The 13801-nt window shown below is 37.3% G+C and overlaps 1 protein-coding gene across 3 annotated transcripts in view; it reads right to left on the bottom strand.

The window, feature by feature from the left end:
• LOC149258788 (uncharacterized) overlaps window positions 1-12136 on the bottom strand; it is a 67361-nt gene extending 55225 nt beyond the window's left edge. For all 3 annotated transcript variants that reach the window (XR_016256957.1, XM_089416210.1, XM_089416218.1), the window contains exon 1: window positions 11568-12136. Coding sequence is in view for 2 of the 3 variants with exons in the window: in XM_089416210.1 (XP_089272336.1) it covers window positions 11570-12079 (510 nt within the window). In the remaining variant the exon portion in view is untranslated. The remainder of the gene's footprint in view (window positions 1-11567) is intronic.
• Window positions 12137-13801: the final 1665 nt, after the last annotated feature.

The following is a 13801-nucleotide window of genomic DNA, read 5'->3' as shown; positions in this document are numbered from 1 at the left end:
ACAGTCGGAAGGATACTCGAATATTTGAACAAATGTGGAATGCATGCAGTCAAGCAGAAGCCTGAATATCATTAGTAAACAACAAGAAGGAAGATGAAGAAGAAAATACCTCTAATTCCTATTTTGCTCATCACAAGAAAAAGGGAACCTTCAAGAAGTTCAAAGGAACAAAGAAGAAAGTTGACCTATCCAAAATTGAACATTACAATGGTCATAAGATGGGCCATTACAAGAATCAATGTCCTGAGAATCCAAGGAATAAGAAGAGAGATAGGGAACAAGCAAATATTATTAATGAAGCTCCACCTAAGAAGAACAAGATTGAGGAATCAAAAGTCAAGGACTTATACTACTAAGTCCTCTCCTACATATCCTTCTTAATCTTGTATTGTTTTCCTCTATGTTTTGATTTCTAAAGTTTGTAGGTCTAACATGTCTTCTTAGCACATTTTTTAATTATTTTGATAAGTTGTAGGTGTCCCTCAGAAAGATTAAATTAAGAGGAAGCCTCCACCATTTTACCAAAAAGATAAGTATTTTGCTCTTTGTTTCATCTTTTCGTGTTTAGTTTCCTCCTCACATCTTGATTTGTTTATATTGTATGCTAATAACCTTTCCTTTATATTTTCCTTGGTAGGAAAGGTTGCAAAATACATAAAGGTTATGGAGGAGACTTGAAGCATGGAAGAAATTTGTTACAACGGAAGCCCGTCAAGAATTGATCTCCTACAAGGTTTGTTAAAGAAAAATTCAAGGTATGTCTTAAACTACAAGTTGTGTTACAAAGTTATCTTCATAGAAAAGGTATGTTCATTCTCTTTTGAAATTTGCTCTACAGTATTGACTTCATTACGTCTAGGGTTTTGAATCTTAAAGATTCCTGTTAGGATGATTAATCATTAGATTGAATCTACCCTCGTTATACTATCATTTTGATCATTCTTGTGAAACCCTAACCTCTAAGGGTTCACTATAAAACCCTAGGCTCTTGTTGTTAAGGGTATGATAACATTGATTATGAAGCCCTAGTCTACTTAGAGTTGTTAATGAAGTCTAGAAATCCTATTCTTTTGATGTTTAGAGTTTCGGTATTGTTTTGATAGAAACCCTAGTCTTTAGGGATTGTTGTTATTGTCCAAGTTACAAACTAAAACCCTAGATCTTTAAGATTTTGATAAGTTAAGGTTTGTTGTTAATAAATCGAAATCCTAGATTTTAGGGATTTGATGAATTAAGGTTTATAAGACCCTTGTATTAGCTAAAATAAGGTCCTAGGAATGAAACCCTGGGTGTGTATTCTTCCGCATAATCGAAACCCTAGCTTGATTGAAATTGTTGCATATCTAATTTTGATCTAGTGTTCACCCAAGTAAGTATTGATACAAGTATCTAATATATGATAATGCATCCTAGATATGTATATGCGAGTATGCTAACCTAATTGTTGATGCTCATGTTTTAGTTTGTAAAATCTAGGGTTTGTAATAAAATCTAGGGTTTGTAATTAAGCCCTACTAGAGATTGATATTCTCGAATATGATGATATTGTTTTGTTGAAACCTTAGCTGTATAGTAGAATTGTTATTTGATTAAATTGTTGATATCTAAGGCTTTGTGTCTCGAAGATGAAGTCTAGGGTTTATGACAAAACTCTAGCAAAAAGTTGAAGTCTAGTATGTAAAAAAATGTGTCCCTTATTGAACCTAACTAAGTTTAGGTATTTGTTGTCTAAATTCTAAATGCTTCCATTATAGTAATATGATTTTGATATAGTTAACACATGCTTTTGTATGTTTGTATTTGGTTGTACCTACTATTAAAGTTTTGCAGGTACATAATCTTCAAGATGATGAAGATGTTCGTATGATAATAATAAGCATGATGAAGGAAGTTATATGAATGATGATGATCAAGATGACCTTGATGTCGTAAGAAGGAATGAAGCCATGAAAGGCTCTCCAATGTTATAAAAGAAGGAAGTAGTTGATCTCCCTAAGTTAAGAGGGAGCCTGGATAGAAGAAAGGGTATATCTCCCTAGTTGAGAGGGAGGGCATATTATGACAATGAATACCTTGAAGAAAGAAAAAGTATTATAGATGAATGTTCATGTTTCATAAAGTTGCAAACAAAAATACTTGAGAAGATTTGAGGATGTATTTGGTGTTGCTGAAGAAATGAAAGAAGAAGAAAGCTTTCAACAAATTGTAACTTGATGATGAAAGTAGCATCAGAATGATTGAGGACCCTGAAGGTTTGTGTTTACTTATATTTGAAAGTTTATTGTTGATTGGGGTTTGTGTTTGTACAGGTAAATCTCTCCATAAAAAGGTTGAACACTCTGGAAGCATGCTTGGACAAATGGATATATCTGATTTAGTTGATAGGGAGAGATGAAGCATCTTATGGCAAGATGTTTGGGAGGACATCTGGTCGGCCTATGTGTTAATGTCTAGATCCTGAAGAGGGAGGGGGTAGCTTTGGTCATGGAGCTCTAACCTTGGATACACACCTAGATCCCTAGGTTGGTGGTAGAACTTAAAATCCTGATGGTACCTAGAGTGAATAAAGCTTGAGTCCCCTTAGTCCCACCGGGATAGGATACCCTGTTCCATAGCACTAAGTGTGCTAGAACTCTTCGTAGTTCATTTCATTTTGAAATCTTCCATGTACTCATATATGTGTGTAATTATAAATACCTCCCTAGTTAAGAGGGAGTGTTGAAGAATGTAACTAGTGTTAGTCTGTGTAATTGTACTTGTCAAAAGAAAATTTATTATTAAAGAAAATGACTTATTAAAGCATGGGTTTCATGCTTGGGTCAATGTTTTCTAGGTCAAAGCCTCCAAACCTCCATTGAAGACTTCTAGGTTTTGTCTCGAGTCATTAGAGTCATTGCCATTTTTATTAGACCCTTCTTGGGCTTTTGTATCATGTACAAAGAATTATTTTTAAGTCAAAAAGGTTATTTGTCACCTCCACACCAAGTCAGCTATGTCCCCATGAATTCAGCCTACATTAGAGCAATTCGACCTAGTAGAAAGGCTATATATAGAGAAGCAATTCAACCTATTTGGAGCATTCACTCAACAAGTTTGATCTTCAAGGAAGAGAGGCAGAAAAGAGAGCGAAATAGTTGGAGAAGGACAAAACTTGTTGGGCAAACCTAATTCGAGTTTCTGGGCTATCTATCTCTCACACGTGCGAAGTTTATGGGCAATTGTTGGGGCCAAAATTCTATGTCTACTGCAAGTCCGAAATTTTGTTGTTGGGGGGTCGAAGTTTTATTGCTGGGAAGCCCAAATTCTGGATCAAAGTTACTACTGGGGAGTTGTTACTTGGAGACTTTGACAGGGATCATTTATTGAAGGGAAGGGCTGACTTGGCGGTTGGAGGAGGTCTTGGTCTAGGTTTAAGAAGTCTAGAAGTGTCTCATCTTGACTTAAATCTACTAAAGGAAGAGTTTGACTGGGTTTTCCCCTTATAAGGGTTTTCCCCTGTCTGAGCACCTACATCTTGTGTCTCTTGTTTTTGTGATCTCCATATACATATAATTTGGTAATTGCTTGATGAAAGATAAACTAATAAAAGAATGAAAGAAGCCAACATGATTCACAAGTAATTATCAAGAAAGAGGAATCAAACCCTAATTCCTATAAGCATTGATTTCTCAACAATATCATCCAAGAATTGTTCATTTATGTGATGTAAAAGGAGGTCCCCCCTTGAAGAGTCTTATTTTCAAGTCGTTTATCTATCACTTCTTCGGTTTTGTGATCTAGTTACATAACAGAGAAGGTCAGGTTAGCTCAGCAAGTTATGACGAAGTCTGAGGTAAGTCTTTGTGTTATTGTTGATTGTTTCAGGGTTGCGTTAAGGAGAAAAGAAGGTTGAAGTTCAGGGTTTCTATTCAGCAAGGTTAGGGTGAGGGTTGAGCCCTGGAAGGAGGCCCTAATAGGCCTTGGATGTCCTATTGCGTGAGGTCGTAAGTGTTCTATGTTAGCGTAAGGAATTTCTAGGCAGGTCATGACCTCTAGGGACACCTAGTCTGACTTGTGATCTTGTACAAGAACAACGTTAACCCTTAGAAGAAAAGTGAGGTTTGAAACAATGGTGTGTGGTTTGTATGCATGGAAGAAGAATATTGTAACTGATGGTTTGAACTCTATCCAACAAAGGGTGCTTCGACAACATGGTTTATGCCTATGTTGACGATAAATTCTAGGGTAGAATTGTTGTATGTTGTAGACCTTGATATAGAAGTTGTGTACAGTCACTTGGATGGAGCAAGGGACTGTGAAAGGCTAAGCTTGATGAATACCTTATGTGCAGTGATATTTGGTGTGACAAGTCATTGCAAGAAGGTAGTTTGTTGAAGCCCTACGTACAGTGAGATTTGGAGAAGCAATCCAATATTTGAGATTTGATCTTTGTAGCCCATGAACAATGATCTAAGGAGCAACATAGACATTGTGTGGAGGCGGACTTTTAGAGCCTAAATTCAGTGACATTTGGAGCAATATAGTCACTGTAAGAAAGTTGACTATTGAAGTTGATATGTGCAAGCAAATCTGACGCAATTGAGGACCTTGTGAGCAATTGAGGCAGAGGTATTGGAGTAACAATAGTCTCTATATGTATAGGAGGTAAAGGAATTGCGAGATGATTAGGACAACAAGAGCAGAAAGGGTTGATCTAGAGCAAAGATGGTGAGGCAAAGGAAAACTAGTTATTAAGCACTCTTGGGGACTCGGAAAGAAGACCAATAATCAAGCTAAAATGTTTGGCCTCATGCTTGGATCAACATTGGCCAAAGATATGGGAATCTCTAAAGATCGTAATCCTAGGAGACTCTCTCCTCACTACTCAACACTTGCATAAAGGCTCATCTCCTAAAGAGAACCACCTCAAACTCCTTCAAAGAATTGCATGTGCATTGGAACACAACATCTTGAAGTCCTTTCTTCATATACTCACAAGTCAAAACATGGAAGCAGATAGATAGGCTAATCTGGCCTACCTTCTAAAAGTGGATCAGACAGAGATAAATGATTCCCCTAGATGAAGAAAAATACCTTAGGTTTAATCAAAATGCAATGATCTCCTATGTTAAGGCCACGTAACTATAGTTTTGGTAGAAATATGAACAAAAACATTATACTTTATAATCCAACGAAGGGGCATACCAAAATGGACATTGTCGCTCTAAGAGCGACACAACCTCTTAGAAAATCAAAAGGTAGAAATATTTTCTTATCTTTGGTAATTACTTGTTATGTTTTTCTTATCTTCTTTAGGTCTTCTTTCATCTTTCTTATGTCTTCTTTAACTTCTTATCATCAAGTAAATATCAAAATCAAATGAATGAAGATCAAGACAACAAAAACACAAGATATAGGCTCTCAGCTAGGGCAAAACCCCTCTCTAGGGGAAAACCCAACAAAATCTCTTCTTTTCGTCTAGAACCAAGTCAAACGAGACAACCAAGACCTTTTGGGCTAACAACAAGACCTCCTTCATTCCTCCAAGTCAGCCTCCCAACTCTTCAAACATCAACATAAGATAACCTTCCAAAAAGTTGATCAACTAGGGTCTCAACCCTTTCTTCACTTCTAAAGTTCAACCTGTAGTATCTCAAACCTGCAGAAAACCTAACCAGTCCTCCTTCTTGCATGTGTGAGCCAAAAAGACAAGAAAAGCATCCTTCCTTTCTTTGCTAGACCTCTTCCTTTTCTTTGCTAGAGTTTACACTTCCATTACAAGCCTTTCCATCTTCCTTACTAGCCTTCGTACTTCTTCTGAATTGCAAATTGAATGTGTAGAATATCTCCTAAGTGAGGTTGAATGAGTTATTACTATATAGTGGTTCGAGCTCCCAATTGTAGCTAACTTGACTGCACTTGAGGCCGACTTGGAGGAGGATTTTTGCATGACCAATTACATCAAAATAAATTTTATTTTCTCGACTTAATAAGCCTCAAGAAGGGTCTAATATAATGACAAAGACTGTGACCCAAGACACAAATCCTAGGGGCAGACAATGGATGCCAATATCTAGAAATAGAATCAATAAGGCTTGAAACCCATGCTCAAAATATTTTTCTTTTACAATAAATTTCCTCTTTCTTTCTTTTGACAAATACAAAGTAGTTACATCATGTCAACAAATACAAATATGAAGACCAATACTAGTTACATTTCTCAACATGGCCCATGCATGTGAATTCTTCCCAATAACTCCACATGCTCTAATAGTCAAGACCAGACGACACAACCATTCCCGATCTGACCTTGCCCCTGATTTAGTGATGGACTCAAGAAGGTTGGCCATAATGAAAAGTAATGGTGATAGGACTCACACTAAGTGTGGGATCTCTGGCCTGCGCTTGGCTTTTCCACTGTAGTTCCCAATTGCATATACAGTGGGAGTTATTGCTCAATTGCTCCCAATGGTGGCTTATGCATGCTAATTCTAGACGAGGTACATTTTTTGAATTTCTTGGTGATAATTAACACTATGACTTACTCTTACACATTTGTGGCAAAGGGCTAAGCCAGCATAGTGTAAATTGGGGCAAATTAGATACCTCATCCATCTATGGGGCTTGCAAGGTCTCACAATCTGCCTAGGGAAACTACTTATATCGAGTTTGAGAATGCTCCAATGGTCAAGATGTCCAAGCTTGTGAGCATTTCGTTTGGCAGATATACCTTACTCAACTAGGCCCTTTAATTTTCAGGTATCTCTTGTTCCCTTCTGTGAATTTCCTGTTGTTTCTGCTCTAGTCACTCTTGGTTTCCTTTCTCCTTCATTTGGAATTTTCCCTTGCTCTTTGTCCTCTTTGCACTGTATGTTCTCGATCTTGTGAATTTACGAAGAAGCCTTGATCTTCCCAGTGAGAAGATACTGGTCTCCCATGGCAATGCTCCTACTCTCAATCTGACTTATGCCTGCTCTGAGACCATTGACAACCTCTGTGCTTTTCTTGACAACTATGTCATCAACCTTCTAACCCCTCCGAGCCTTGTCTTCTTTGACACCTGGCCCCTTTTCCCTAGCACTCCAACTATATTGACCAAGGGGATTTAGTTGTTGTCAGGGACAATAGCATGTGCAAAGTATTCTCACAGCAAATTGAAGCCCTATAGCTGGAGAATATGGACATTAATTGGAAACTTCACCAATAGATGACATCCTCCATCTCTCTCATGGATGAGATTCAGTCCTTGAAAGACAAGATAACTCATCAAGATGATGAAATTGACACACTTCAATGGTAGATTGAGGCCCTGCAACAGCAGATCAAAGCAAACAAAAACCAAAATATAACTAGCACTACATCTAGCTAACCCACAGGCAAATTGTAGTTAGACGTCAAAAGACCTCCAGACGAAGCTTTCTCTCCTCTTTACATATGTTTTCTTATTGTAAATGAGCCCTTCTGCTTGACCAATTCTGCAAAGTCTATGTACACTAATCTATTGTAGCAATTTGTTTTCGATAGTCTTTTCGTTACACTAAACAATACCTCCTTGGAGTACACTAAAAGAAGAAGTAATGTACTTGATTTCCAATGTAGTTGTTGCATTCGGGCACAAATTTTAATAGAATCCTTACTCATTTTTGTATTAAAAAGAATTAAACAAAATTCTCCAACCTGGAATTAAAAATCTACCATTTTTTGGTCTTGGGAGGAGAAATATTATATGTTTTACTATGGTTCCTGGGTGATGGTCACTAGAACATACTAAATTTCAATTGTACGGCCCGACTAGAGTAGTATGGATGTACAAACTCGATCATACAATTATGTATTACCTTGCGTTGTTGTATGGCAACCATTATGCTTTGGTGGCTATATGACAAGGTAAATGTGACTATGTTGAATCGTGTTTGCAAAAAATGGATTGTTCCTAGGTGCAAGAATGGTGGTTGGTATGATAGCATGACTAAGATGGCAACGATTCATACAAATTTACTGGTGTAGATTAGTCGTATGACAAGATGTAACAAGAAGTCCGAACAATTAAGGGAATGATACAATGTACATAAATAAAATATTGGTGGTTGCATGAGTAGAAGCAATGTACGACAACAGCATATGATAGATCAGTACAATATTACGGCAACAGCTCCCTGTATGGAACAATGTTATCAGAACCGGCAGAACTAGCTAGTCCAATCGATTTGGGCCCAAAACAAGTCCAATTCAAGCTTTGAAACCGGAATAGAATGGTTTGTACCAACCTAGCCGATTGTGTAACGAAACCGTCAAATTTAGTATCGAACTGACTTATTTCACCAAACCAACCGGTTTAGGACTGGTCCCTTGTGGTCCATACCCACGTGGGCCACCTTTAAAAAATTGACTTTTTTTCATTTTGTTGGCCCACTTCTAATTTTCCACTAGGCCAACCTAATATTCAAGCATATGGCCCTAGTATTGCTATGCAACTCATGGTAATGTTAAATTCTTAAAGTAAATTTTTAACATTACCATGTAATGACTCGGGATGTTTGAGAGTGGTTCCAACCTCATTGGATTTCATATGGAGAAAGTAGAATTTTAGATCTCACTCAAAATCCAGTAGACTTGACAGTTTTTCAAAATTTCAAGATGGGGGGGGGGGGGGTGATTGCAATGTTTCCATTGGATTTTGTCATGTACAAGGATATGAAACTAGTATTTAATCAATAGCACCAAGCCCTCTCTGTACATTGATGTCAGTGACATTGGTTGTCAAACCCTTCTATCATGACTACTAAAAATGTACCCATCACTCAAACAAAATCTCGACTTGACATGCTATGTTTTTTCTATATTATTTTAATGCTTAAAGGGTTATGTTGATGATAAGATCCAAATATAGGCAATGATTTTGATGATAAGCAGGTATTTGTTGTAGCATGATTATTTTTGGATGCTAGAGGCCATCTAGAGCTTATTTGTTGATGTATTTTCGGTTGGGAGATAGATTGCAGTCAATGCTATTTTGGTTACATGCTATATAAATGAGAATTTTTGCCTATTTGTGTATAAATGGTTTGGCCTCACATGGATGCACATGAATATATATGTTTTTCTTTAAAATTTGAATACTTTATTTGTTTTTGGTCAGCCGGATTTTTGGTCCCGTTCTTTTACCGGTTCTGGTCAAGTTCTGACTGATTCTCAATCCACAAGGTTTTCTGGTTCAGTCCCTGGTTCAGTTCCAATAACATTGGTATGGAAGCATACAACAGATTACAGCGGATGACGTCCACTTATACAGATGGTTGCATAATCACTTTGTACGTACCTGTACGGTCAGCTATGATAAGCTCAAGAAAATTCAAGTTCAAAAATTGGATAAAAATTTAATAATATATATATATATATAATAAATGATGATTTTTACATGAGAGATCCCCGTGTTAATAAAACCAAACGGGCGCCTTGATACCCTTTCAAGAAGGGTTATGAATCTTTATTTACTTTATAATTTTTTTTATTTCCTAGTTATTAGTATTTGTGTACATATAACACAACCCAATGTCCCCACCATGTCCGGAGCTGTAATCAATGCTAACAGGTTGACACTGGGTATTACTTGCACAATGTGGGGAAGTGCCCAGGTTTACCCACGAGGTTTTTCTTTGGGAAAGAGTCAAACTATGGGCTACCCTCCATCCAACCAATTGTTTGTAATCGTGAGTGCAGATCACTTATCTTGAAACAGCAATTGACTGCTGCATTTAGATATTAACAGTTGATAAACAGCTTAAATCAATAGTATGCTGTTTCACTTTATATGCTATAGCTTCTAATTGATTCGCTTATTATAGTGTTCTTTATCTCCTAGGTCCTGGCATCTAAATAGTTAAAACTTGAATACAGATTTTTATCATCACTGTTATAATGACACGTCTGGAAAAGGTTTCCAAAGCTAGATCAGGTTTGAACACATGATAACCAGCAATTGCTAGAATGTAATGACACACGAATAATGCCAGCACAGAATCATAAATATGAGATCCATACATGCCAAGTCCAAATTTTCCATAAAACTCATCATTTTCTCACAAAAGAATCAAAAGTTCGACATAAATTGAACAGCTCATATAAGCATAAAAGCAATGAAAACCTACTCATCCAAACCATCATATTAATCCAATCTCCCAACATTCTCTAACTGGAAGAAAAACTTTACTTGATGAAAACAAAGAGTGGAAGCTTAATACTTCTGAAGTTTAAACATAGAATATCTATTCTCATTTTTCATTCGTTATTGGCAGAGGCAAAGAGCAGCTAAGAATGGTATGCCTAAGATCTTGCAGAGCCCGACAAAACCCCAAATAAAATACCTAAAGTGTTATCCATAACAACAAAGGGATAGCACACACTGTGGTACGCTTTGGTATGCCTAGAATGTTAAATGGACAATTTAACAACAATGTTGCAGGGTGTATTCTCTGTAACTTAAACTTCAGTTTACTGATCCTAAAAAGACATCTTCCCTAACTATTGAAACAGAATTTCTAAGCTTACTATTTTCAAGCACATGCAATCAAATGTGACACACCACTGTCTGCGGCAGAGTTCTTGGCTTCAATAGATATTGAAAATTGTTCAAGCCGCTGATCATAACGAAACAAGGCCAACAGATGAAGCATGGAAGGTAAAACATGCACCTATGGAATGATCAAAAAAATTTAAGCAATGTAAAGTGGCAAACCATTTTACAATGTTTATTGGCATGTCAATCATTTATAACTGCATAACTGGGCTCTGTTAAGGACTCGTCAAGTCAGGAGCGTAAGAATATCACTCGAAATTTACTTTATAATAAATATTTAATAAATGTATAATTTTATTAATAAATATCACTCTGTTAATGATTTTATAATAAATATTCAATGAATTTATAATTTTATATTTGTATAAAAAGGTATTGTCGATTTCGAATTCAGGTATTCAGGTGAATTCAGATAATATGATGACGTTTTGTTCCATGGAAGAACAATCTGTCCAACAGCAAAATGCTGTAACAAGATTGTAACAGACTCAGTCCAGCCTTGACAACCACCCCTAGGCTAGGACAGTTTAAACCCACTGGACCACCCTTAGGACAGTGTAAACCCCATACACTGGATGCCGCCTTGGTACATACTACAGTGTAATCTCCACTGGATGCCATAATTGGCTCCCCCCTCAGTCCCTCCAAAACCTTGCAAAAACCGTCAACCCCCTATCAGATTTGAACCTGAAACTTGAGACTAAAAGATAATATGATTATGTAAAAAGGTGATGCGATTGAGTGGACTTTCGACCAGTACCATTTGGAATTGACAAATCTTTTTGTCCAAAATTGGAAAAGATGGCTAAAATTTAGCATAAACTGTAAGATCCCATTCTAATAAACTAATGCTCATTGATAACATTCTTGTTGCCACCATCGTAAACCCAAATAGTCTTTCGTAAATGGAAATGTGTTTCTGCCATTTCCGCTTCTACAATTTTTTACAAGATGCAAACCCTAATTGACACACTTCGAAAAATTAACAGAGAAAACAAAGCAATTTGCTTGCCTCTATACATATGTTTCTGCAAGAATCGGAGTTGGACCCTCTTCTTCCCTGTTATCAGCACGGTCGCCATCTTCCTCCAATTCCTCAAGGCCTTGAACACATGCCCCATCTTCCCCAGGATGTTTAATAGATAACTGTGCATCAATCACCTCATCCTGGGGCGCTTCATCCCCTAAATCGACCAGCTTATCCGTGCCTTCTTCCACAAGCCCACCGACGCGAGAACCCACACAGCTCTGGGACTTATCTGGCTCAGTGGGTATCTGAGAGTTGCCTTCCAGGGAATCAGTCCATTCCCCGTTGGAAGGCCCTGCATCTTCTACGCATCCCCCGCCATGAAAAACGTGGGAGGCCTTGTATTTCACAGCCTCTGCTGCCTTCAGAAAGGCTTCCTTGATGCCTTCTACAGACAGTGCACAGTCTTCTAGGCCTGCGTCCTCCAGCTTGGGAGGAATGATGCTTGTGATGGTGTTGTTGCTTCCATATTTAATCTCATTGAGCTCTGCTTCCATCTCCACTGAACCACGAAACAAATATATTCAAATGACGTATATAGTGAATGAAATGGTTTTGGATCAATGTTTTCAGAGACCGTAAGGGGCACATGGATCCTTCTAGAGCCAAACTGATAAATAAGCATTAATTTCGCTACAGTCCGTGGATCCTTCTAGAGCCAAACTGATAAATAAGCATTAATTTCGCTACAGTCCCGAGGATAGTTTCACATATGCGTAAAGCATATTTTTCATTAATCTATATGAACTATGAATTTTAGTATAATCTTTTATGTAATTACGCCTAAGCGTTTCTATTCTGAGGTTTATTCTCAGGACACGCTTCAGATTTTGTGTGTCTTGTTACGCGTGTCCTCCTCTCCATTAACCCCGTCAGCGTTGCAAAAATTTTGAACAGTGTCTTGTTACGCGTGTCCCTCCATTTAACCCCGTCGGCTTTTCTTTGTACGGTAATCATAAGGGATTTGATTAGTGGCTGTTCTCCATCTTGAAAAGTGAGGAGAGGATTTATAGAAATGGGCATAATGGTAAGGAGAGGATTTGCATCCTATTTGAAATGCATAATGCTAAACCAAACCAGCAAGAAACTATATTTATATAATTTATATTCAATGAATATGCCTTAATGAGTTTCCACATGAATAGCAAGGCTTTTACTCACATAATGAGTTGTTGTACCTCTTCCTTTCGAGAGTAAATGATTCATCAACTAATCAGCATAGCATACAATATCATTGGTGGGCAAATGTTGAGGTAATGATTAATAATAATAAGGTAATATTGTTTTATAAAATATTAAGTATATTATAGGTTGAGTTTTTAATGAGTATGTTATTATATTGGATTTTAAGCTCTAAATAATTTAGTTTATTATGAACATTATTTTTGGAATGAGGAGAAGTTTACAGTGAGTTTCATCATGAAATGTATTTCAAGAAAAAAATTGTAATCATATTACACATAGTCTGACTCGACGTAAAGTTTTTAAGTGTTCTTCTTCCTCCAGTTGCAGAAATCCAAGTGCCCAACTCCTTTCAATTTCAATTCCCTTCTCTTGCATGCCCCTCGTCGAACATATTTAATGCCACTTCCAGTAGCCTTCAAGTTTAATGTCAATATTACTTTATGTTTAATGCCTTATGTTGATCATAGGGTTAGAATATCTCTAATAGAAACAAGGGTTTATGTTCCCACTACGAAGCTAACCAGTCCAAGTTGGTACTCAATCTCGCTGCTTTCAAGAACAAGGAAGTTGCGTTCCTCAAATGTCCTCTATAGAGCGTTAGCATCATTAAATGTAGTGCCAAATTTATTGCCTGGCTTATGCATTCAACAATTTTTTATTTTTTTTAGCGGGGGGGGCAGGGGGGTTAAAATTCATTGTTTCAAGTATCGGAGAATCAAATTGGCTAGAAATGCATTCAAACATGACAACGGGACAATAAATTTCAGAACTTGTGGAAACAAATGATCTAGGACAAGTGAAAATTGCCTCATCCGCCAAAACTGGGAAGTGGGTTTGGGTCAATGCCAAACAGTATTGGGGCATTTTAAAACGAAGACTAGCCCATCTAAAATGGGAGTAAACAGGGAAAAAATGGTCTCAAAGGGAAAGTACTCAGGCCCTTCGCAATAAGCATTCAAACAAGTCCCCTCTGCAAGCATGTGGAAACAACAAGTCCAGAGGAAAAGTCATTGATGATTCTGTCTTCTATAGTC

The sequence above is a fragment of the Pinus tabuliformis genome, chromosome 6 (genome assembly GCF_031772625.1).
Source record: "Pinus tabuliformis cultivar Carrire ecotype Pingquan chromosome 6, CPIR1, whole genome shotgun sequence".
In the NCBI taxonomy this organism is placed as follows: domain Eukaryota; kingdom Viridiplantae; phylum Streptophyta; class Pinopsida; order Pinales; family Pinaceae; genus Pinus; species Pinus tabuliformis.
Note: the sequence above shows the minus strand (reverse complement) of the source record. Positions and strands in the feature narration are given on the sequence as shown.